The sequence below is a fragment of the Miniopterus schreibersii genome, assembly GCF_964146895.1.
Source record: "Miniopterus schreibersii genome assembly, chromosome: 1".
Taxonomy (NCBI): Eukaryota; Metazoa; Chordata; class Mammalia; order Chiroptera; family Miniopteridae; genus Miniopterus; species Miniopterus schreibersii.
Genome location: NC_138101.1, coordinates 178,837,838 through 178,862,246, shown reverse-complemented (window position 1 = coordinate 178,862,246; position 24,409 = coordinate 178,837,838). Strand labels below are relative to the sequence as shown.

Genomic DNA, 24,409 nt, shown 5'->3' with positions numbered 1-24,409 from the left:
AAATACAACACACCACTTATCAGACTCTATACTAGTGCACTGTTTCTGAAGTGACTGCTTCCTGTTCCCTTTTACCTAAAATTTTGTCTTCATATATACAGGGTGTCCCTCCAAAACATATACACACTTTAACAGCTGATAGCTCAATTTGAAATATTAAAGGTATTTTAATATAACACGGCCTTTATAATTATTCAAGAGTCAATATACATTTTTTTGGAAACACCCTATATGTCAGACAGTCAGTGCCATTGTGTAATTTGACAGGCTGTGATGAGTCAATTCCCATGATTTTATATGTGAGATACTATGACACAATTACCCTAGGCCTTAGGAAATGATGGATCAGTCATCAGTGGCCCGTTCCTTATGTGAAAGCTTTACAATAAGGGGGGATGCTGAACTCATTATACTTGGAATACCCCAGCTTTAGCACAACCAAAGAAGAAGAAATATGATAAGAGTTGGCCTGTAAGTGCTTAAAATGGGCTGGCTTTTCTTAGATGCTTTTTTCGGGGGGATAAGAAAAAAAGAAATGCAATGTTTTTAGTGATTTCAGAGAGATGAAGGGGGAGAGAGAGGGACAAACATCGATGAGGAGAGAGAATCACTGATTCGCAGCCTCCCGCATGCCCCCCACTGGAGGCCGAGCATGCAACCCGGGCATGTGCCCTGACCGAGAATCAAACTGTGACCTCCTGGTTCATGGGTCAACCACTGAGACACACCAGCTGGGCTTAGGGGCTTTTTTGATCATCACACAACCTTAGAAAAATCTATTTCTTCTCTGAATGTAATTGTGGACCTTGAAAATGTAAACTTCAAAGACTTCAGGCAAGATCACATAAAGAGCAGGTGCTAGCACTACTGTTAACATCACGGGCCTATGACACAGAAGTTTTTGATCTTCCTACTCTGTGTGCTGAGGGATTCTCTTTATGCTTATTTGACACTACCAATAAAATGAACAAATAACAAAAATCTAGCACATAACCAATTGGGCAAAACTGTTATAACAAAGGGCACACCACTGCCCACAATATCTTCTACAGGAGCATCTCCAAGACATAAGTGCCAACATCTTAAGTAAGTACAGGCCCTCTGGCTAGCGAATCTAAAAGGTCCTACTGGCATCTACAGGAATTTTAACAATATGGCCACACATGATATGTTAAGTGAACTGAAACACACAGAATGTTTTTCAATTTCCAAGTCACTTTATTTCAAGATGACAACCTTGGGATGAATAGCTGTAGGATGATGCCATTCTCAGAGTGATTCTTGATCGATTCTCCCAGTAAGTGCCAATGTGATTTTTCTCCATTGTGTAGGTTCCAGTTAGCGTTTAAAGTTCAGGGGATTCTGTTTCTCTACCAGTTTACTTGTTACCCCTTCTTTTATCATCATCTTCACCTTTATCTTCAGTATCAGTTAAGTATGTAAGGCAACCCAAAATGAATGCAAGCAGTAAAAGGCCAAATCGAATACACAGTATCACCATGCCGTGGTTTACCGTAACAGATATTTTGCCTCGAACTTCTGGTTCTCTGTCAGGTGCAGGGCCACTGTCCACACTACCACCTGGTCCTGTTTGGTTACATCCTGGTGGATTCCACCCTCGTTGACAATGACAATGTTTCTTATTGTTGCACACCCCTCTGAAATTGCATGTCTTGACATCACAATCATAACCCATGTCTGTATGAAAAGTACAATTCTGTTCAACACAAAATTTTCCAGGCCCACATGTGGCACCATCTATTACAAGTCCGAGAGCTGGTTCATCTGAGCCAAGGCGTACAGCATATCCAAAGCGTAATTATTGTTGAACATCTTTTACTATTACGTGACGAAATGAAATATGATCACCTCCACCAGGTACTTCTGGGACATTACGACAGTGCAACATTCCGCAAAAAACATCATCTGGTTCACATTGCGTTGGTCTTATTCCGCCGAAAAGGTACTTCCTCAACCCACAGTTTCCAAATCGGTCACCTCTTACATTCAATTGCTTATAGCACGCTGGCGAACCATCTCTTATTTCGTAGCCAAAAAGGGCTTGACACTGCATATCGCGGTCACTACAGTTTCCTCTCACACAAACGGCTAATCCTGAACACGGCGTTCCATCCTGGATATAAACATCTTCTGGACAAAGAGCCGTTTTTCCGTCACAGTATTCTGCTAGATCACAAATGCCAGACCTCTCCCTACAAATCCATCCAGGTTTAGCAGGTTTACAATTCAAACAGCAACCTCCTCCACTGCATTGACTGCCAAGGGAGAGGGCACAATTGGTCTCACAACATTTATCTTTAGCACAGTCTCTAAAGGTGCCACAGTCACATTCTTCCCTCTCATTTATGATCTGGTCACCACAACGAGGGGCTATATAAGGAAAATTATCATATGGTGCATCTGTAAAAGCCAGACAGTCAGCGAAGATACTCATACGACGATGGAGTGTGTCATAAGAACAATTGCTAAACGTATCAAAAAGACCTGGCTGAGAAATCATGACACAGAAGGTCCTTCGAAAACATCTACAACCAGGTTCATCATGTCTCATGCCCAAAGAATGACCCACTGCATGTGCTGAAACAAAGGCAGCAAAAAATAAATGATAATTTGCAACAAATACACCCATGGACCCCCAGTTGGCGTTGCATACTCCATCGTGGTGGGAATAATATATATTGCCCTTCAATTTATGTCCTGTAAGAAGCAATGAAGTATCATGAGGAATTTGACTAAACCAGTTCCAATATTTGCACAAACCGAATAGTTCTGTAATTCTGTAACTAGTACCAGTATGGATCACATTATCATATCCCTATTTTGCCATATGCACAAGACGCGTATGTAGATGACTAGTTTATTTTGAAAATAAATGGTATGCATTATGTTGTTTATCATCACCATGTTCTCTATTACCTCTGTTGTATTAGGGTGCATTCTGTATAATGAATGAGAAACTATGTAGTGAAGTTTTAAGAATTGCCTATGGGACCACCACGAATACACAGGCGTTGCTCTAGGGGTTCCAGCAACCTTTGCCCTTTCATATGCTAGATCAGCATCTTCTTCTTCAATCTTACACCTTTCGGTCTCTGTTGACTGGTCTTCCCACACAAGCAGAGAAACCACACGCTCAAACTTGGAAGAATCCTCCAGTGGTTTGATTTCGTAAGTGAAGTCATCCACCTGCAGCATGCCACGCAGACCCCCACGGCAGGTGTCCAGCGTGCCCCATGGACCCGGGAACTCCTTCCAGGTAGCTTAGTAGTAGCAGTCTCGAGGGACAAAGGGGTAGTCCTCCTGCATAGCACCTTGGTCGTTATCGGTGATAACAGGAAACTGTCTGGGCAGCAAGTTCTTCTTGACCTTCATGTGAACCACATGTCTATGGCCCCTGAACTGAATCCTGTAGGAGAGCTGGTCTTGCACCCCAGCTCCACCCACCCTGTGGGACACCTTCCTGGGGATCACAATTTCACAGGAAGTGAAGCGCCATCCTGGCAGGGCATGGGAGCAGCAGACCTGGGACAGGAGCAGCCAGAGTAGAAGCAGCCAGAGATCACCTGTCAGGTGGGCCTGGGCCCAGGCATGCCCCATGAGTGAGGCAGCCTCTGACCAAAGAAACTGCAGGCAAGTGGGAGGCAGGTAAGACTAACCTGCAACAGCACCTTTCCCAGCTGTGTAGTCAGGACCAGAGCAGAGAGAGACAGGAGGTCTGGCACCCCCAGAGAGGTGGAACTGGGAGGGGGCAGCTATTACATGACAATGGCCCATTCATTAGGGGAGGCTGTGCTCAGTGATCTAGGGAGCCTGGTTTGAAAGGTTTTTTTCAACATCAGTGCAGTATGGAACAGTTGTAATGTTATAAGCATGCCTTGACCTCAGCCTGAGATGAACTAGCCATGATTAAAAAAAAGATAATTTTAAGAACAAAAAGTAATTTGTGAATGGTATAAAAATGAATAGAACTAACTGTATTGGTAAGGACTAGAAAATTGATGAACTCAAACATCAGATGTGTATTTTTGGAAAATGGAATAGACAAGAAAGTTCGGCCATTTGGGAAAGAGTAATAGTAAGTTACCCATTTTTCCTTTATGTTTACTGGGAGGGTATTTGTGAGGACAGGGGTGATACAAAGATGGTAATGTTTGAAAGATAATTAAGCTGCTTTTAGCATTCAGGCCATAGAAAAAGTATAGCCAGGAAAGCTACTACACAATATGTTGCACAAATTCATAGGCTATCTGAATGGTCTGAAGAGGATTGTTCCCATACATGGAGAAATCAGAAATGAGTTAGTTTTGGGTAATCATGTGTGTATGTTTACCCTTTCAAAATTCTTCTTCATTTTATTAAAAAAGCTAAAGTCAGAAAAAAGTCTTTGTGAATTTTTCTTTTGCATCTCACCTGTCAACACTTGTACCAACTTATATTATCTCCTGCTTAAGGGAGGGTAATGTGGGTATTTTGGGAGGAGGAAGGAGGGTGGTAAGTGTGGGGGTATTCAATATGAGAGTTAGGATGTGGTGACAATTGGACGCTGATTCATGTATTTTTCCAATTGAAAAACTGCATGATATTTTAAACAAATCATGGTTTTAGAGTCAGTAAGATTCTTAAGAATATCATGGACCAGAATATAAATTAATATTTTATAAGCAAAGGTGTACTTATGGTAGAATTAGGCTCTACTATTACAGAAAGAAAAAAAGAAAGAGGTTTGGATATATATGAAAATGAGAGGTAATTCGATGGATTTTGCAATAGTTGTAATTCATACCATTCCCTATGGTGATAAATGAAACAGGACCATGTTTTGCTAAGTGGCAGTCTTGAAACAATTTGTGGGTTTTAATGAACTACTCTGTGTTGTTTTGTGAAATCATACAGATTTTATTTACTTATTTATCCTCACCTGAAGATATGTTCATTGATTTTAGAGAGAGAGGAAAAGAGAGAGAGAGACTGATCAGCTACCTCCTGTACACACCCGGCAACCTTTCCATGGATAGGATGACGCTGCAATCAACTGAGCCACCCGGTCAGTGTAAATCATACAACTTTTAAAAGTTTTGTACTGAGAGTGACATCAGTAAAATGACAGACTAGGAAGCTCCAAGCTCTCCTTCCGCCACAGTAAAACTGAAGAAAAACAACTAGAAACTATCTGAACCAACTTTATAGGAGATCAGGGGAAAAAATAAATGTTTCCAGCAACCAAGAAAAGGCCCAGTCAGGAATAAGCCATCTTTGCCCTGGCTGGTGTTGCTCAGTGGTTGGAGCGTAGGCCAGCATATCAAAGGGTTATGGGTTCAATTCCCCTTCAAGGGAATATACCTGGGTTGCAGGGTCCATCCCTGGCCCTGGTCCAGGCACATGTAGGAGGCAACTAATTGATGTGTCTCTCTCACATCGATGTTTCTCTCCCTCCCTCTCCCCTTCCCTCCCTTCCTTCCACTCTCTCTAAAAGTCGATGGAAAAAATACCCTCAGGAGAGGATTAACAACAACAACAAAAAGGAATGAGCCATCTTCAAATTGCTTCAGGAATTCATGGGAACCTCTGTGAACATATAAGCTCAAGACGAGCTAAAGGAACAGTCTTCAGAGAGCACCCATAACCCTGAGCAGTCTTTGAAACTTTTGTTTGAAAAAGTCTCCAGTGACTTTCAACAAATTTTTTTTAATCTATACCCAAGGATATGTTTTTCTTCGATTCTAGAAAGAGGAAGGGAGAGGGAGAGAGAGAAACATCGGTGTGAGAGGGAAACATCGATCTGTTGCCTCTCGTATAGGCCCTGACCGGGGGATTGAACCCACAACTTGGGTATGTGCCCTGACCTGGAATCAAACCCATGACCCTTTGGTCCACGGGACGATGCACCAACCAACTGAGCCACACTAGACAGGGCAACAATCTAATTTTTAAAAAGCATCACTAGGAAGGATGAAAATAATTTCCGGAGTTACCACGTTTTAATAAAATATCCAATTTTCAACAACTAAAAAATCACAACACATACAAAACTACAGTAAACCGTGGCTCATTTGAAGGAACAAAATAAGCTGACAGAAACCATCCCCAGTGGAGCACAGACATCAGACTTACTAGACAAAGGCTATAAAACAACTGTTTTAAATATATTCAAATGGTAAGGGAAAACCTGTACAAAGAGACAAAGTAGGACATTATGTACTTATAAAAGGGTAAATTCACCAAGAAGATATAATAATTATAAACATATATGTCACAAGCACCCGAGTTCCAGAATATGTGAGGCAAACATTGACAGAATTGAAAGGGAAAATACAGATTTATAAAAATAGTTGGATGTTCAACATACCACTATAAATATTTGATATAATGAGGCAGAGTATTGATAAGGTACTAGGACTTGAACCAATTGGACCAACAGAGATACACAGAATTCTCTACCCAACAAGAGCAAAATACACCTGTAACTGAAAAATAAATAAAATAAAAAAGAAATGGACCTTGAAATTATATTATCACAAAATGCGAAGTCAATATTTTAAAAATTTAAAGTAGAAAAATAAAAGTATACACATTCTTTTTTAGTTTTTGTCTTTTGCGTGTGTGTGTTTTTGGGTTTTATTGACACAAAATTAACATATAACATCCTATTAGTTTTAGTTGTACAACATAATTATTTCATATATGTATATATTGAGAAATGACCACCACAATAAATTTAGTTAACACCCTTCACCATACATAGTTAAAAACTTTTTCTTGTGATGAGAACTTCTAAGACCTATTCTCTTGACAGCTTTCAAATGTACAATAATGAGACACATGTAATAGAGAATGCAGTGGTCATAAACAGCATCCTGCATAGCATTTGTAACCATAATACTCTAGAGGTCCACATGCATATGATATGTATATGAAATGGGTGGGATTAGGTGGATATGTATAACTGGCCCAATGTTGCAGCTGCTATAAATTGATTTGGTCTATGGAAATATTGGGGATGGTGATTCACTATTCCTCATGATACTTCATTGCTTCTTACAGAACATGAAATACATGGGGTGACCTACTTTTCTAACTTTGATGTAGTATGCAACCCCAATTGGAGAGTAGCACATGTATGTATAGCGGATTATCACTTATTTTTAGGTGCCACTATTGGGGCACACTCACTAGGTCATAACTTAGGCATTGATTATGATACACCTGGCTGTCAGTGTTTTCAATAAAATATTGAAGTAGGAGGGGGTAGGAGCAAACAGGAGATTGGGAAGAAAAAGTGACTACATGACACGAAATATGCAAAAATAGAGCAAGTTGTGAATAAAGTCCCTCAAGCTGTGAGGCAAAGTTTCCACTAATCTTGTAAAAACAGTAGGCTGAAGTAACCAAGATTCATACTTTTTATATACCTCAAAGTCATAAGGCCTTAAGTAGAAAGGCTAGTTCAGACTGTCGCTTTGTGTGTCAGACTACCAATATCCATTCTCACCTTTTACTTATAATAGTAATCCTGGTTTCTTTCAGTTGGCACATTTCTATCTCACTAAAATATGACATATCCTAGGCCTCCCTTACGGTTAAGTATAACCGTAAGACCAGATTTCTGGCTGAGATATAAGAAGTGTATGAAACTTCCAAGAGGTCTCCATAAAAGTATGGAGTGAAACTTTCTTTGCCTTTTCTTCACTACTTTCTTGGCGTGTGAAGATGAGGGTGGGAGTTCCAAAACCCATTTTGGACCATGAAGCAAAGGCCACACTCTGGGGAGGGGGCTGGAGAGAGGACAGAAAGCTGGAAGGAACCCGGGCCTCAGTGACTAAGGAGCCTTGATATGAGGCCTGAACTATGGATTTCCAGAGTTCTTTAATACAAGAGAAATAAACTTCCATCTTAGCCTATTGCATATAGAATTAAGTGAATATCTCTGCCACAGTGTTCCTCCAGCATCTGTTTGTAGCCTATTTTTTCAGTGTCATCACCTACCAACTCATGCTTTTTCTACTCATAGGCTCTGTTGTATTTGCTATTCTCTAAACACCCCCACCCATTACTATCCTGATTCCATCATTTTTCTGAATTGTTCTCTCTGAGCAGAAATCCATATATCCTGTTTTCTTTCTTCATACATATTAAAGTTTCCTCATTGTTAAAAAACTATACTTACATTAAGATATAAAGTCAATTTACATGCCTAATCTGTCACCCCACTTATTACCAGCATTTCCTGAACATAGTTTCCTGAGCAAATAACTGGTGACTCTTCCTTTTACTGCCCTACGTGTTTCTCTTAAAGCTGTGTGCTCAGGTGAGAAAGGTAATCTTCCTAGGTACAGGCTAGTGATTTCCCCCAGTAGTCCCCAAGAAACTTTTTTCCCCTCCAAATTTCTTCATTGATAACTTCCTTGATTTCCCTTTCCTATTTCTATTTTATCTCTTCCCTCTCAGTATTCCAGCGTCTCTTACTTATACCATACTTTTTTAATTTATCATACTCCATGTTTTATTATGATCATTTTATTCACTCATTCAACCAACTTATGTTGAGGAGGGTTGGAAGTGAGGGTGGTAGGGATCTGAGTTTGAAGTTGAGGCGCAAGCTTTAAAATTTCATCTCACTTAATCCTTTCAACAACCTTTTAAAGATCTATGATTATGCCCTTTTTCAGATGGGGAAACAAGGGAGACAATTATGTTACCTGCTCAAAGCTCGACAACTGGAAGAAGATAAAATCGAAACTTGAGATCAAGCCTTCTAACATTATCTCGTTTTCTTTTCCACTGTTTCCTATTAACTTCTCTCAGGATTAGCAAATAAAAGGCCTTCCTGAGGAATCCACCTCTTTCTTTCTTTGTTTGGTAAACACTGTAGCTTCTGTTTTAATTATTTAATCTGAATTCGAATGCCTTAATTGGAACTGCACTGTTCAGTCCCCCAGAGTCCCCGCTAACTGCTGTGGTCTAACTCCAGGTTGTTCCCACATTTAAATCACCTTCTTGGCCCTTAAGGCTTGTCAGATTTTGACCCCTTAAGCTTCCTTCAAGCCCTGTTTTGGAATTCCACCTTCAGGGTCTGGAAGGCCCGGCTGAAGTCACAGTTCACCCACTAGTCTTATTGCAAGGATTTTTTTTTTTTTAAGATTGCATTTTCTCTTTTACTAGAAGAAAGAGAACTTTACCCCTTTTCTTAAGGTATCTTCTTGAGCGAACTTGTAATCATAAATCCTTCCACTGCCCCTTTTATATGTCGATAGGGGCCTTGCTCCAAGCTGTAAGGGCCTGCTTGCCATAGAGATAGAAAAGTTTTATTTTTCACTCTGGATAATGGCCACCCAAAAGGTGACTTACCAAAGGTGGTATAGCAAACGGTGTTGTTGGAAGTCCTCTTACGTGAAAACGTGCACTGTACCGGCCTGGCTACATAAAAGGGTGAGGTTTCTGTCTTTGAGTCCTAAGAGCAGATTGCCGGAGACGCCCAGCCCAGTCTGGTTTAGTGCTTACTGAATAACACAGTTCTTCTTTTTCCCTTTTCATTTGTGGAGATTTCCTGAAGTGGCAGGAGGTCTTAGTTTTCATGTTCCTCCACACTGAATTTACTTACGCCTCTTACCTTTACCTTCCCTCCGTCCCCACCCTCAACAGTAACTAGCTCTTTGCTCACCTCACACTAGGCCGGACGGCCGGCGAAGACGTCGCAACGCGCCCGCCACCGGAACCACAATTCCCAGCATTCCTGGCGCTCCCAGCGTTCCCGGCTTCCTCTTCCGGTCTAGGGGCCGCTGAAACTGAAAGTGCGGTGTTTTAGGCGCCCTGCTGAGATTGATTCACCTTCACCTGTGAGAGCCTTAGTGGACCAAGTGGGAAACCAGGCAGGTAGTAAAACATGAACGGAAGAGTGGATTATTTGGTCATAGAGGAAGAGATCAATCTTACCAGAGGACCCTCAGGTACGTCCGGAACAGGTCCTGGTCATCTTTGGGAGCAGCGCACTGAGGTGTGCTTGCAGAGCAGACACCTTTTCTGCTAAGCCAGATTTTTTGGCCTCAGAGCAGACAGGCCCCAACCTAGAGGTTTCCTGCGATGCTTTTGAGCACGTAGAAGAATATATTGGTACCCATTGTTAGCCAGACATGGACCTGAGGAATCCATCTCATTTTTCCAATTGATTACCGCCTCTATTATAGTCAGGACAGGTTTCTTTCTGCGAATGGTACCAGAAAATCCTGGGGGAAAGCCTGCTTTTTAGCCAGCACACCATGAACAACACACCTCTCCTCCCATTGCCTGGGCTATACCTGTTCTATGAGAGGACTGTATAGTAAAAATGGGAGCATAAACGGTGTAGACTGTAAAATGCACAGCCGTTTTCTTGGTGCTAGTATCCCTCCCTCCCGCTGTTCACTTCTGGGAAATTCATTTCGTGTCATCTAGAATTTTAAATTATAAAGAGACCTTAGAGATCTATTACAGAAGTTCCTAAACCTGGTTCTGCCTCAGAATTAATTACTCAGGCGTTTGGGGTTTTGCTTTTAAAATGAAATTACTAGGCCCTGTCTCTAGGAATTTAGATTTAATGCGGGTGTTTTATGTTTTGGTGTTTTTGTGTGTGTTTGTTTTGTTTTTCTTTTTTAAACAAGCGCATCATGCTTCTGGAGCGCCAACGATTTTCTGTTTCTTGACATGGATCATGGTTCTCTGATTCTGATACTGCCAAATTCTCACACCTACAGCCCTCTTCCCTCTGATGTTCTTCACTCACTGAGCCTGTTACTATTACTGCATGCTGCCTGCCTCAAATTTCGTTGCCTTTCCTTTACACCTGTCTAGTGTATGGATTCAGAGTTTTAGCTGTGGGATAATGTAGGTTCAGATCTGGTATCTAATTTCCTACCAGTTCTTTGATATTTATTCTCTGTTCAGTTTGACTGATGGAAACCTTAGTTTCTCTTCCGTAAAATGTGCATAATAGAATACACTTCATAGGGTTATGAGAATGAAATCAATTAAACTATGTAAAACATTTAGAACATGTCCTAACACATGGTTAGCACTATGTAAGTATTTACTGTTACTGTTGTTACTGTTAATAACACAGTAAATCCCACTCAATACTGTTATTCTGAGAGTCTCCAATAAGTCATCAAGTACCAAGAGCGCAATCTCTGAAATGTTTCTGTGAGCCTTCCACTCCTTTCTGTTCCCATCACCACTACCTAGAACAGTCCAATGATATTTTCTCACCTGGAATTTTGCAGTAGCTTGACCACCACTTAGATTATTCTCCACAAAATATGGCTTTCAGAATCATTCATACTTTGCCTTCTTTCTGGTTATAAAAAATTGGAAGTTGACTTATCAATATAATTCATTGCTAATCTGTATGGTTTAGTGTCATGCGCCGTATGAGCTCCTAAACTTTTGTCAAAAGCTCTTATGCCTGTTTCTTAGGTTCACTTTTCCCGTTCTGTATTAATTTCTCCTTTCACTCTCAATATTTATTGTCTTTGAAGCTAACATGGAAAATTATTATTAAACCAAAATCTGTTTTTCATTCATTGGTACTTGTTCTTCTCCTAAGGGCCCATTAAAACAATGGTAGTTCCTTTCCTGATTTCCCTGCAAATATAGGGTGTCCCCCCCAAAAATGTATACACACACTTTGAATAATTATTAAAGCAATGTTTATTTACATTTCATTTTCAAAATTGAGCTATCAGCTGTTAAAGTTTGTACACATTTCTTTGGGACACCCTGTATTTAAAGGCATCGAGTTGTCCTCCTCCTGTTTTGTCTCTTCCTTCTATAGCCTAAATACCTGTAGTTATTATACTTGTTGTCTTGTGATGTGATTTGAGGTTTGATTCTTGTCTGTTAGGAATTTAACGTACTTTGACATAGACCTTGGGCTGTGGTATCCAACAGTATTTTCAGTATCTCCTGCCTGGAGCAGAGCAGAACTCTGAAATGATCTTGCATGTTCCAGTCACTAAATATTTTTAAAGTTCAGTATAGTATTGCTTCACCTTTTTTGGTATTTGCCTAACAGTGTTGCTTAATGTTTAGTTCACCATTCACTAAAATTCCATGTTGATCTTGCAGACCTAAAGTTCCTAATGTTAGCCTTTTTTTCTGAATCATTGGAGTTTGGACAAACTTCAAGGGACTAATTAAGAATAATAATTATATTTAGCTAATATATTTCACTCAAAAGTGTTTTAATTTCTGTATTATACGTACATTTATTCAAAATGAATGGCTGGTGTGGCTCAGTGGTCGAGCCATGAACCAGGAGGTCAGCGTTCGATTCTTGGTCAGGGCACATGCCCGGGTTGTGGGCTCCATCCCCAGTGGGGGGCATGCCGGACGCAGCCAATCTATGACTCTCTCATCATTGATGTTTCTCTCTCTCCCTCTCCCTTCTTCTCTCTCTAAAATCAATAAAAACATATTTAAAAAACACAAAAACAAGCAAACAAAAACCCTCAAAATGAATGGATTTATTCACCGGGTGACTTCTTTAAATTTCTTAAGTGTGTTCATGTCATACTCATATAAGTTGATGAACTTTAGAGAGTAGAGCCACAAATTTTGGATTGCACTTAGATTAAATCCGTCATTTGAAGTTTGGGTGCTTCAATTAACAAGAAAAGGTATCAAGTTTCTGTTTATCACCTCCCAGAGCTGGTACTCCTAAGAAGTCTCTCAGTCTAGTTTGCTTTTCTTCCCTGTGTCATCATGCAGATAAACAAGCAAGAAGTAAGTTACCACCACTAGAAACTTCCAGTGATTTTGGTAGTCCCATAGAGATCTTTCTTTCTGTAGAACTATGAAAAGCCTCTAGTTCTCATTTCTGTTTGTAGGTAGTATTGTCACTGTTTGTGTACAACTTCCTATGCAAGGACTTGATAGTTTAATCAGGTAACTGCAAATATGTACATACCTTTCCTTTCTTTTTGGCAGCAGTGTTGTGTCAGGGGCAAGAGTCTTAAATATTCCCAGTGTTTGGATCCATTTTGCAAGGCAGATGAACTGTCTGATCTTGGTTACTTTAAAGGAAATAATGAAATCTTAGGAAAATTAGAACAATTTGGGGAGACAAAGAGAAGCTTGGCATGCAGTTTGGCTTCTGTCCTGTACCAACTTCCTCAACTTTGTAAGGAGAGGCTTACTTAGGCCGGATAACTTTGTAGGTTTTTCCACTTCCAAGAGTTCAGGATTCTTTGGCCTATTTCGCCTGTTATTTTGTGATTCCTGCCACTTTGGTTTGACAATAGGTGCTCAAAGAATTGTCAAAGGCAGTGGTCAGAATCTCAAGTGCCTTTAAGGGTTTGAAGGGTTTACCTTTTATGCCTTATGGAACACTGTTTATCTCTTTTCTTTTTATGGGAGTCCAGCTTGATTAATTCTCTAAGCCTCCCACTTTTTCCTTTATCAAACTGAGAGTTCTTAATGTTGGAAAGACTCAGTTACTACAAGAAGTATGACAAGAATCTAATCTAGCTTCCCCCCCCCCCAGAGATTGGCCATAAATACAACTCTGTTGTACATTGGGTATTAGGATTAGGACTCCTTGTTCAGGACTGAGGCCTCAATGGGTGTCAGCAAGTTGCTCCTGATACACCTTTAAAGAGGGAAAAAAAATCTCCCTTTCTCTACTTTAAAGGAGTTGCAAAGGATAAATGGGTTGGTTTAATGTTTTAATAATGAATAATTAAGCAAATGTTATCTTTCTGGCACTCTGCTATTTGCTTTATATATGTATTAAACTCATATAACTTTCACAGGAACCTTGAGTGGTTAAGTGATTAATCCACATTATTAGATGAGGAAATTGTATCCCAGAGAGGTTAAGGGTTTAACCAAGTTCTAAAGCCATTGCGTTTCAGGAGTCAGGAATTTAACCCAGATCTCTCTCTCTTTTTAAAAAAATGTGTTTTTATTGATTTTTAGAGAGAGGAAGAGAGAGGAATAGAGAGACAGAAACATTGGTGAGAGAGAAATATCATTGATCGGCTGCCTCCTGCATGCCCCATACTGGGGATTGAGCCTGCAACCCAGGCATGTGCCCTGACTGGGAATTGAACCATGACCTCTTGATTCCTAGGCTGATGCCCAACCACCGAGCCACACCGGCTGGGCTAACCCCCGATCTCTTGCTTCTACTATTTCATATGCTGCATCCCAGTATAGTAGCGAAGTCTAAGGAGCTGACTCCAACTTTTCTCCTGACCTTTATTTTATTATATCATGCCTTATCCCCAAAGGATTTGAGGCATCTTAAATGACTTACACAATCCACAGGGGAAAGTTTTTATAGTTTGTTGTTGATAGAGCTGAGGGCATGTCAAGGTGAGAACCTAAAAACAAGAAACCTCATTAAGGGCAAGCGTTTAAGCCTCTACAGACCCATCACATGCTTTGTGTTTAACCCTGAGACTGCTGCTCACAGTTTTCTGATCTGTTCTTTCATGTACCCAATAGATCTGAGACTAAAATGCTATATCCTTGCCCTATTTTCTCTTGATTACACGAAATCTAGCCCTCCTGGAAATTACATTTCAATGGGGACATGGCATTCTCATGTAAAAAGTGAAATCTCGGTGCGATGGTTATGGACTATGACCAGCATGTATGTAATGGGAGGGAGGGCAAAGGATGTGTGTAGGGGAGTGTGTTCATCTGACTCTGTCATTGAAAAGCTCAGAGAATGAAGGCATTGATAAGGGCCAGACTGATCAATTCCAAGAAGATAGAACTTATGTTAGTTTTATAGATAGGCTTTAGGCTAGTGTGAGGAACAGGGATGAGTATGGCCTAAGCAGTAATAGAGAAAAGGAAATAAATTAGTGAGTCAAGCAGCCTGGGTAGAAGGAGAGTTAAGGGAGACGAGGTTGCTAAGAGAGGTGGAGAATGGATTATGAAAAGTTCTCAATGCTACTGTGGAAACTTAACCTTTCTTTCTTTTTTTGTTTTTTGTTAATCCTCACCAGAGGATATTTTTTCCATTGATTTGTAGAGAGAGTGGAAGGGAGGAAGGGAGGGAAAGAAGAAGGGAGAGAGAAAGAGATCAAAGTGAGACAGTCACATCGATTGGTTGCCTCCCGAATGCCACCCCAACTGGCAGTGCTATGGATCGAACCTGCAACCCAGGTATGTGCCCTTGACCGGGAATTGAACCTGCGGCCCTTTGGTGCATGGGCCGACGCTCTAACCACTGAACCACACCAGCCAGGGTGAAACTTAACCTTTCTTTAAGATTCCATCTTGATTCCTTTCCCTTCCTATTCAGTGGTTAAGACTGAATTCAGGAGTCGCTGCCTCTAGGAAGCCTTCCTGACCCAGGTCAGATATTCCTCTTATTAAGAATATCATACACCTCTTGTTGAGTACCTGTCGTGTACTGCCACACTAAGCACTTTGTCTCATCTACTCCCAACAAAGAACAGATGAAATGGTTATTATTCCATTATACAAATGAGAAAGCCTTGGCCCTCATGTCATATAACTCTTTAGGTGGCAGAATTAAGAACTGGATCCAGGTCTGTGTGACTTAAAAATCGAGGCTCTGAACTATCATAGAAAGTTTTATTTTTATCCCTTTGCTACTGAAGGACTCTGTGCATATTCCTATCTCAGTGTTTATTTTTATATTTGCTTGCTTACTGTGTCTCCTTCCTCTACTTTACTCTGAGCTCTTCTGATTCAAAGGATATATATTTCATCCCTTGTTTTCCTAACACCTTGCCTGGTACATGACATAAAGTGGTCAGCAAATGTTTATTAAATGACTAGGCATGTTGTTAAGTAAATTAAAACAGTAACGTGGTCTGTTTCAGCTTTCAAAAAGTCACAAACAGGGTTCTCCAATAAATATAATTTAAGACTGAAAGAATGAATTTGGACATAATATATTATAATGAATAGGAAACTAAGATACCAGAAACAAGGAGATGGAATAGATGGGAAACCACATAGAGAGAAGAGTATATGGTACAAGTCTCTAAAGATTGCTTAAGGATCGGTCTTTTTATTTATTTTTTTCATGTTTTTATTGATTTGAGAGAGAGAGAAAGGGAAATGGAGAGAGGGAGACACATTGATAAGAAACATTGATCACCTGCCTCCTGCAGGCCCCCCACTTGGGATCAAACCAAAACTCAGGCATGTGCCCTGACTGGAATCAAACCGGCGCCCTCTTGGTGCATAGGATGATGCTCAGCCAACTGAGCCACACCGGCCAGGGCAAGGATCAATCTTATTAAGATTTTTTTCAAAGACACTCCTTTAGTATAAAAATAAAGTGTTAAATATCTAGGAATTACTTTGAAGAAGTAGAAAGGTAAGCTGATAGATGCTCAATTGTAGAAACATTTTGTAAAGCCATGTGACTAGGCAGCAAAGTAGCCAATTACTGTATTTGAATAAAAGCAAAATTATTTATTGAGGAAAAAATTTATACTTAGATTATGAATCAGAACACGCTGTTGGTCTCAGGAGACTCAGAAATGAAGGGAAGCTGGTTTTTTTCTTTGTGTTTTTTTTTTAAAAATATATCTTTATTGATTTCAGAGAGGAAAGGAGAGGGAGGGAGAGAGGTAGAAACATCAATGATGAGAGTCATGATCGGCTGCTTCCTGCACGCCACCGACTGGGGATCGAGCCCGCAACCCAGGCATGTGCCCCGACCGGGAATCGAACCCTGATCGCCTGGATCCTAGGTCAACGCTCAACCGCTGAGCCACGCCCGGCTGGGTGGGAAGCTCTTTTTAAAAATCTTCATTTAGTGTTTATTACATTATGATTAGAAATCATGGATTCTAGAATAAAACATTAAAATGTGATCCTTATTTTTAGGAATATTGCAGTTCAATAGGGGGATAAGGATGGTAGGCATGTGTTAAGTACCTTCAAGAGGTAGAATAATGAAAGAGCTATGGATCTTCATCAGGTATGTTGTGTTCCTTGAAGAGTCAAAGTCAATTAATCATTTCAGGCAAAAGACCCAAGAAAATATTAAATACCTTTAGGAAATACTTTGGAAACAGATAATGTCATTTTCCCCTTGCACAAAACTAAAGTATATTCATGCAATGAATAGACATTGTGCAGTTTACTGTATGTTGGGCAAGAAGAGGTAGAGTAAGAGAAAGTTGAAAAGAGGGCAGTGGAGAGGGTACATATTGTACCATGAGGCAAAAATGAAGAGACTGAAACATTTCAAAAGCAAGGAAGCAGAGACATGATGTAGTAGAGGCCAGGCATTTACATTCAGTGCTTGAACAAGGGCTTATTCTGGGATGAGAAAATAAGAATGTCTACCTAGATATTTGAAAGAGAAGTTGAGGAGCAATAAGAAGAGGCCCCGGTGTACATCCTGGCACGTACTGCCTGAAACATCTTTGGTAGGCCATACTTGTTGCCCCCATCAGATGAAGCAGTGGGATGGGCAGGCACTGACTGACCGTGGGCATAATACATTTTTTTTATTGTTGCACCATCTTTTTGTTCCTTTGAGGTGAAAGATTTTCCTCTTGCTGCCTTTATTTGTCAATGCATATTTCTTACTGGCTTTTGGGAGAGGTAACAAAATGACAAGTGACATATTTCATCTTTGGACCAGAGAGTTTCTCCAGGGAATATATAATAGTTTTGGGTCTAAAGATGCCTAGTCATTTAATCTCTGGATTCATTCATTAGAATCATTGAATCATTCTTTCAATCCAGACATATTATTGAGCAACAACTGTAGGGCAAGTTTCTGTGCCAGGCGCTGTGGATACAAAAGAATTGAATTTTAATACAAGTGCAGTGAGCAGCAGAGCATAGTAAATAAAAGCTACAATGTCTGAGTTACTAGCTCTGTGGCATTGGGCAAGTTACCTCACTTCTCTATGCTTTAATTTTTTTAAGCCAAAAAAATGGGAGTATTAATAGAACCTACTCATAGAGTTGAAAAAATTAAATGTTTTTTTGTTTTGTTTTACAGATACTTTTATAGTGTTGACTCTACCAGGCACTTTTCTAAGCATTTTACCAAAAGGTAATCACTTAATTAATTTACAGAGCTTAAATGCCGCCTGTCATTACTGCTGTTGTGTAGAGAATAGATTTTAGTGGGGCAAGAGTTGAGTCATGTAGAAAAGATAGGGTAACCTGTGTCATAGGAATTTTAAGGACATTGGGCTTCCTCTTTTATATTCTCCTGCCCCACCTCCCCTTTTTTAATGTCCTTTTTTTGGATTATGGAAAAGCCTGCTAGCGGCTCACAGAGACATTTTTAACCTTGTTAGATTTGCACAGAAATAGAAATGTCAGGAATTCCTGTTATTTTTTATGGCATTAATAGTCATTTGGCACCAACCAAGGTTTGTTTATGTACTAGGTAGTGTATGGGCACAGGAGTACAATTTTTTTTTTTAATTAAGTATATTTTTATTGATTTCAGAGAGAAGAAGGGAGAGGGAGAGAGAGAGATGGACACATCAATGATGAGAGTCATTGATCGGCTTCCTCCTCCACATCCAGCCGGACCAAGATTTTTTTAAATGAACAAACATTTATTTGTACATGGCTGTTTATAGCAGTTTTGTTCATAATTGGAACTGATTCTTTTGTTGAAGTAAAGAGATAATTAAACAAGCAATGTCAGTGAAATATGTGTATTTTAGCCATTCTAGTGAAAATCTATTTTGTATTCCTGATACTGGTAATTTGTAAATTTTATTTTTCTGGATTAGTCTTGCCAGCCATTCATCAACTCTATTAATCTTTTCAAAGAATAGTCTTTTGGCTCTGTTAAATTTTTTTCTATTTATTGATTCTGTACTTATTTTACTATTTCCTAACTTCTACTCCCCTTGGATTGAATTTACTCCTCTTTTTCTAGTTTCTTAAGATAGAAATTTAGATAATTAATATTATGCCTTTTTATTTCCTTTCTTTCATGAGAATTTAGAGTTGTAAATTTTCCTCTGAATGCTGCTTTGGCCGCATCCTACAATTTTTAATATATTATGATTTCATTGTTATTTAGCTAAAATCTTTTCTATCCCATATAATTTTATCTTTAACTAATAGGTTATTTGTTTTCCAAACATTTAGGGACTTTCAAATGGTGTCTTCCCCAAATTAATATGTTGGAGCCCTAACCCCTGATGTGACTGTATTTGGAGGTAGGGCCCTTACAAAAGTAGTTAAGGTTCACTGAAGTTATAAGAGTGGGGCCCTAATCTTATGGAATCACTGTCCTTATAGGAAGAGACCCACAGGCACAAAGAAATCATTAACACACAGTGAGATGGTGGCCTCCTACTAGTCAAGAGAAGAAGCCTCAGAATGAAACTTACCTTGCAGATACCTTGATGTTGGGCATTCTAGTCTTCCAGAACAGAATTGCTGTTTAAACCATCCAGTCTGTGGTATTTTGTTATGGCAACCCAAAAAACTAATACAATTATTTTTTGCTGGCTTCTCATTCAGTTCTCTCTTGAAATTCACTGAGACTTACTTTATGGATCAGCCATCGGTCAATCTTTGTGAACATGACCTGTGCACTAGAAAAGAATGCTTATTCTATAGTTGTTGAGTTTGTTCTGTAAAAGGTAAATTAAGTCAAGTTGGTTTTTAGTGTTGTTCAAGTGTTTTATATTTTTACGGATTTTTCTGTACTTTGTCTATCAAGTACTGAGAGAGAAGTGTTGAAATTTGCATCTGTCATTTTTTATATGCCCTTTTCTCATGTTTGTTTGTTCCCTTGATATTCAGGTTCTGTTAGTAGATGCACTCATATTTAGCGTTTTAATGTCTTCTTGATAAATTGAATCCTTTTTCATTAGCAAACGTTCCTTTTTATCCCTTGTAATATTCCTTATTCTGAAATCTACTTTTTATTATATTAATCGGGAAAGTCCAACTGCTTAGTATATCTGTGTCTATCCTTTTAATTTTAGCTTGTATTTTACCCATTTATTTATGATTTCTGGTGATATTCATTCCTTCATATAGACCCATATTTTTATTCAATATTATTTTTCTTACGTCTGAAGAATTTTTTTTTCAACATTTCTCATAGTGTAGATCTGTTTGCAACAAATTCTCCCAGCTTTTGTTCTTGTGAAAAAGTATTTATTTTACCTTACTTTTTGAAGGCTATATTCAGTGGATATAGAATTCTAACTTGACTTGTATTTTTCTTTTAGCATTTTAAAGATTATGTTTTATTGACTTTTGGCTTGCCTAGTTTTTGAGAAGTCCGTTGTCATTCTTATCTTTACTCCTTGTATGTAATGTGTCCTTTCTTCGTCTGACTACTTTTAATATTTTTTCTTTATACCTGGTTTTGAGCAATGTGATTATGATATGATTTGTCATTGGTTCCTTTTGTGTTTATCCTGATTGGAGTTTGTTGAGCTTCTTAGATGTATTTGTTTATATTTTTCATGAGATTTGAGCCAGTTTCTTCAAGTATTTTTACTGTTTTCCTTTTTCTTCTCCTTCTCCTTCTGGAACTCCAGTAACATATATATTAAACCACTTGCTATTATTATTGCATATGTTACTATGTTGTTCTTTTAACTTTTTTAAATTGAATTTACTTCTTTATTACTTTTGAAATTGAATTTATTGAGGTGACATTGGTTAATAAAATTATACAGGTTTCAGGTGTACAGTTCTATAACATATCATCTGTATATTGTATTTTATGTTCATCACCCCAAATCAAGTCTCCTTCCATCACCATTTATCCCCCCTTCACCCTCTTCTACCTCCCCTACCCTCTTTCCCTCTGGTAGTCACCGTACTATTGTCTGTGTCTAGGAGGATTTTTTTTTTCTTTTTCTCTTTCTTTTTGCTTAATCCCTTCACCCTTTTCACTCAGCCCCACAACTCCCCTTCCTTCTGACAGCTGTCAGTCAGTTCTCTATCTATGAGTCTGTTTCTATTTTGTTTGTTAGCTTATTTTGTTCATTAGATTCCGCATATGAGGGATATCATATGGTGCTTGTCTTTCTCTGCCTGGCTTATTTTACTAATGCTCTCCAGGTCCATCCATGCTGTTGGAAAGGGTAAGATTTCCTTCTTTTTTATGGCTGAGTAGTACTCCATTGTGTAATTGTACCACAGCTTTTTTATGTAGTCATCTGCTGATGGACACTTGGGCTGCTTCCAAATCTTGGCTATTGTAAATAACACTGCAGTGAACATAGGGTTGCATTTTTTCTTCTGAATTAGTGTTGTGGGTTTCTTCAGATATATTCCCTGAAGTAGAATCACTGGGTTATAAGGCAGTTTCATTTGTAATTTTCTTTCTTTCTTTTTTTTTTTTTTAATATATCTTCACAGATTTCAGGGAAAAGAAGGAAGAAGGGAGATGGAGAGAGAGGGGGAAACATCAATGATGAGAGAGGTGTCATTGTTCGGCTGCCTTTTGCATGCCCCCACTGGGGATCAGGCCCGCAACCTGGGCATGTGCCCTAACTGTGAATCGAACCACAATCTCCTGCGTCCTGGGTTGATACTCAACCACTGAGCCAAGCCCGGCCAGGCCATTTTCAATTTTTTGAAGTAACTCCATATACTGCTTTCCACAGTGGCTGCACCAGTCTGCATTCCCACCAGGAGTGCGTGAGGGTACCCTTTCCTCTACATCCTTGCCAACACTTGTTGTTTGTTGGTTTTTTGATGATAGTTATTCTGACCGGTGTGAGGTGATATCTCATTGTGATTTTAATTTGCATTTCTCTGATGATTTGTGACCTGGAGCATCTTTTCATGTCTATTTGCCATCTCTATGTCTTCTTTGGAGAAGTGTCTCTTCAGACCCTTTGCCCACTTTTTAATTGGACTGTTTGTTTTTTTGGTGTTGAGTTTTATAAGTTCTTTATAAATTTTGGGTATTAATCCCTTATCAGATGTATCATTGGTGAATATGTTCTCCCATTCAGTGGATGTCTTTTCATATTGTTGATTGTTTCCTTTGTTGTGCAAAAAACTTTTTAGTTTGACGTAGTCCCATTTGTTTATTTTTTTGTTTCCTTTGCCCAGAAAAAATATTGCCATAGGTTTTACTGCTTGTGTTTTTTTCTAGGATCCTTAAGGTTTCAAATGTAACATTTAAGTCTTTAATCCATTTTTAGTTCATTTTTGTGTATGGTGTAAGAAGGTGGTCTAGTTTCATTTTTTTGCACGTATCTGTCCAATTTTCCAGCACCATTTATTTGTCTTTACCCCCTTGTATATTTTTACCTCCTTTGTCAAATATTAATTGACCATATAGGTGTGGGTTTATTTCTGGGCTCTCTGTTCTGTTGATCTGTATGCCTGTTTTTATGTCAATACCATGCTGTTTTGATTACTGTGGCCTTGTAGTATAGGTTAATGCCAGGTAGCATGATTCATCCAACTTTTTTCTTCTTTCTCAACATTGCTGTAGCTACTCAGGATATTTTGTGGTTCCATATAAATTTTTGGAATATTTGTTCTAGAACTGTGAAATACACCATTGATATCTTGATAGAAATTGCATTGAATCTATAGATTGCTCTGGGTAGTATGGACACTTTAATGATGCTAATTCTTCCTCTCCATGCTTCCACTTATTTGTATCTTCTTCAATTTCTTTTTTCAGTGTCTTATAATTTTCCTAGTACAGGTCTTTTACATCCTTGGTTAAATTTATTTCTTGGTATTTTTTTCTTTGGATGCAATTGTAAATGGGATTGTTTTCTTAGTTTCCCTTTCTGATAGTTCATTATTAAGGTATAAAAATGCAACCGATTTCTGGATATTTATTTTGTATCCTGATACTTTACCGAATTCATTTTTACTACGGTTTCTTAAAGTTTACTTACCTTTTCTGCTGTGGTGTTAAATCTGATGTTAATCACATTTGGTGTATTTTTCTTTTCAGAATGAGTTTTCAAGTGTATGTTTTATTTACTTTTTAAATCTTTCATTTTCATACATAGATCAGTGCAGCAGAAGACAGAGTCCAGAAATAAACTCGTGCATGTATGGTCAATTTATGAGAAAGGAGCTAAGAATATGCAATGGGGAAAGGATAGTCTCTTCAACAAGTGGTGATGGGAAAACTGGACAGCCACATGCAGAAAAATGAAGCCAAACTACTATCTCACGCCATACACAAAATCCACTCAAAATGGATTAAAGATGAAAAACAAATCTTCCATTTTTTCATTACGTTTGACTTTCTTTAATTATTTTCACCTAGTTGTAATAGTCTTTCAAACATCCTCATCTGCTGATTTCATCCTCTGTTATTTCTGGTTCTGTTTCTATTGAGCGGCTTTTCTCTTGACTATGGGTCATGTTTTCTTGCTTCTCAGCATGTTAATTAAAACAATTTTAAAATCTGTTTACTGATTTTAGAGATAGAGAGGAAAAGAGAGAGGGTGAGAGAGAGAAACATCACTTTGTTGTTCCGCTTATTTACGCATTCATTGGTTGATTCTTGTATGTGCCCTGACCTGGGATTGAACCCACAACCTGGCGTATCGGGTCAGCACTCTAACCAACTGAGCTACCCAGCCAGGACAGCATGTTAATAATTTTTAATTAGATTCTGGAGGCTGTGAATATTATGTCGTTGAATATCTGCGTTTTATTTTCATTCATTAACATGGTTAATGTTAAATTGTTGATCTTTGTTTTGGCAGGCAGTTAAGTAACTTGCAGGTGAGTTTGATTTCTTTAAGGCCCCTTTGTAAGCTTTTCTAGGGTGCTTCTGAAGTAGCATTCACTTCAGGGACAGTTCAACCCTATACATGAGGTATGTTCTAAGTGGATGTCAACTGAATTTCCAAGTGAATCATTGAGGATTTCCATTCTGGCTTGTCAGAACTTGAAGGTCTCCCTGCCTTGTGTGAGCTCTGAGAATTATTCAACATACAACTTCCTGTTTGTTTTTTTGTTGTTGACCAGCCTTGTAGAGTTTCACTCAACATATGCATGGCCTAGTACTTGGTAAAGACACATGTAGGTACCTGGAGCCCCTTTTTTCCGTCTAACTCCCTCCTTTCCAGAACTTTACCCTGTAATTTCTAGCAACCCAACCTCCCCAAACTTTGATTCCCATCTCATCAACTCAGTGAAGCTGCTGGGTTCTACTCGGGTCCTTCTTTCTGTGGTCATGATCCAGAAATTGCTTTTATACAGAAAGCTAGGCTGATCCTACAGCTACATGGTTTTAACTCAGCAGCATATTAAGTGGATTGTGTGCCGTGACAAAGTGGGATTTGTTCTAGGAATGCAAAGAAATTTAAGAAAATCAATCGATGTAATAAAACATATTAATAGAATGAAGAAAAAAAGCACATGATTATCTCAGCAGATACAGAAATAGTATTTGAGAAAATGTAACGCCTTTCCATGT

At 38.9% G+C, this 24,409-nt stretch overlaps 1 protein-coding gene and 1 pseudogene across 2 annotated transcripts in view; one reads left to right on the top strand and one right to left on the bottom strand.

Moving 5' to 3' along the window:
- Positions 1 to 1,378: 1,378 nt before the first annotated feature.
- Positions 1,379 to 3,799, bottom strand: LOC308552213 (disintegrin and metalloproteinase domain-containing protein 20-like; annotated as a pseudogene). The gene has a single exon. The product of its transcript is annotated as a disintegrin and metalloproteinase domain-containing protein 20-like (transcript).
- A 5,984-nt stretch (positions 3,800 to 9,783) lies between these two features.
- The window catches only part of LOC308549079 (synaptojanin-2-binding protein), a 35,611-nt gene continuing 20,985 nt past the window's right edge, over positions 9,784 to 24,409 (top strand). The window contains exon 1 of the mRNA XM_081121370.1: positions 9,784 to 9,965. Coding sequence (XP_080977496.1) covers positions 9,902 to 9,965 — 64 coding nt within the window. The 5' untranslated portion in view covers positions 9,784 to 9,901. The remainder of the gene's footprint in view (positions 9,966 to 24,409) is intronic.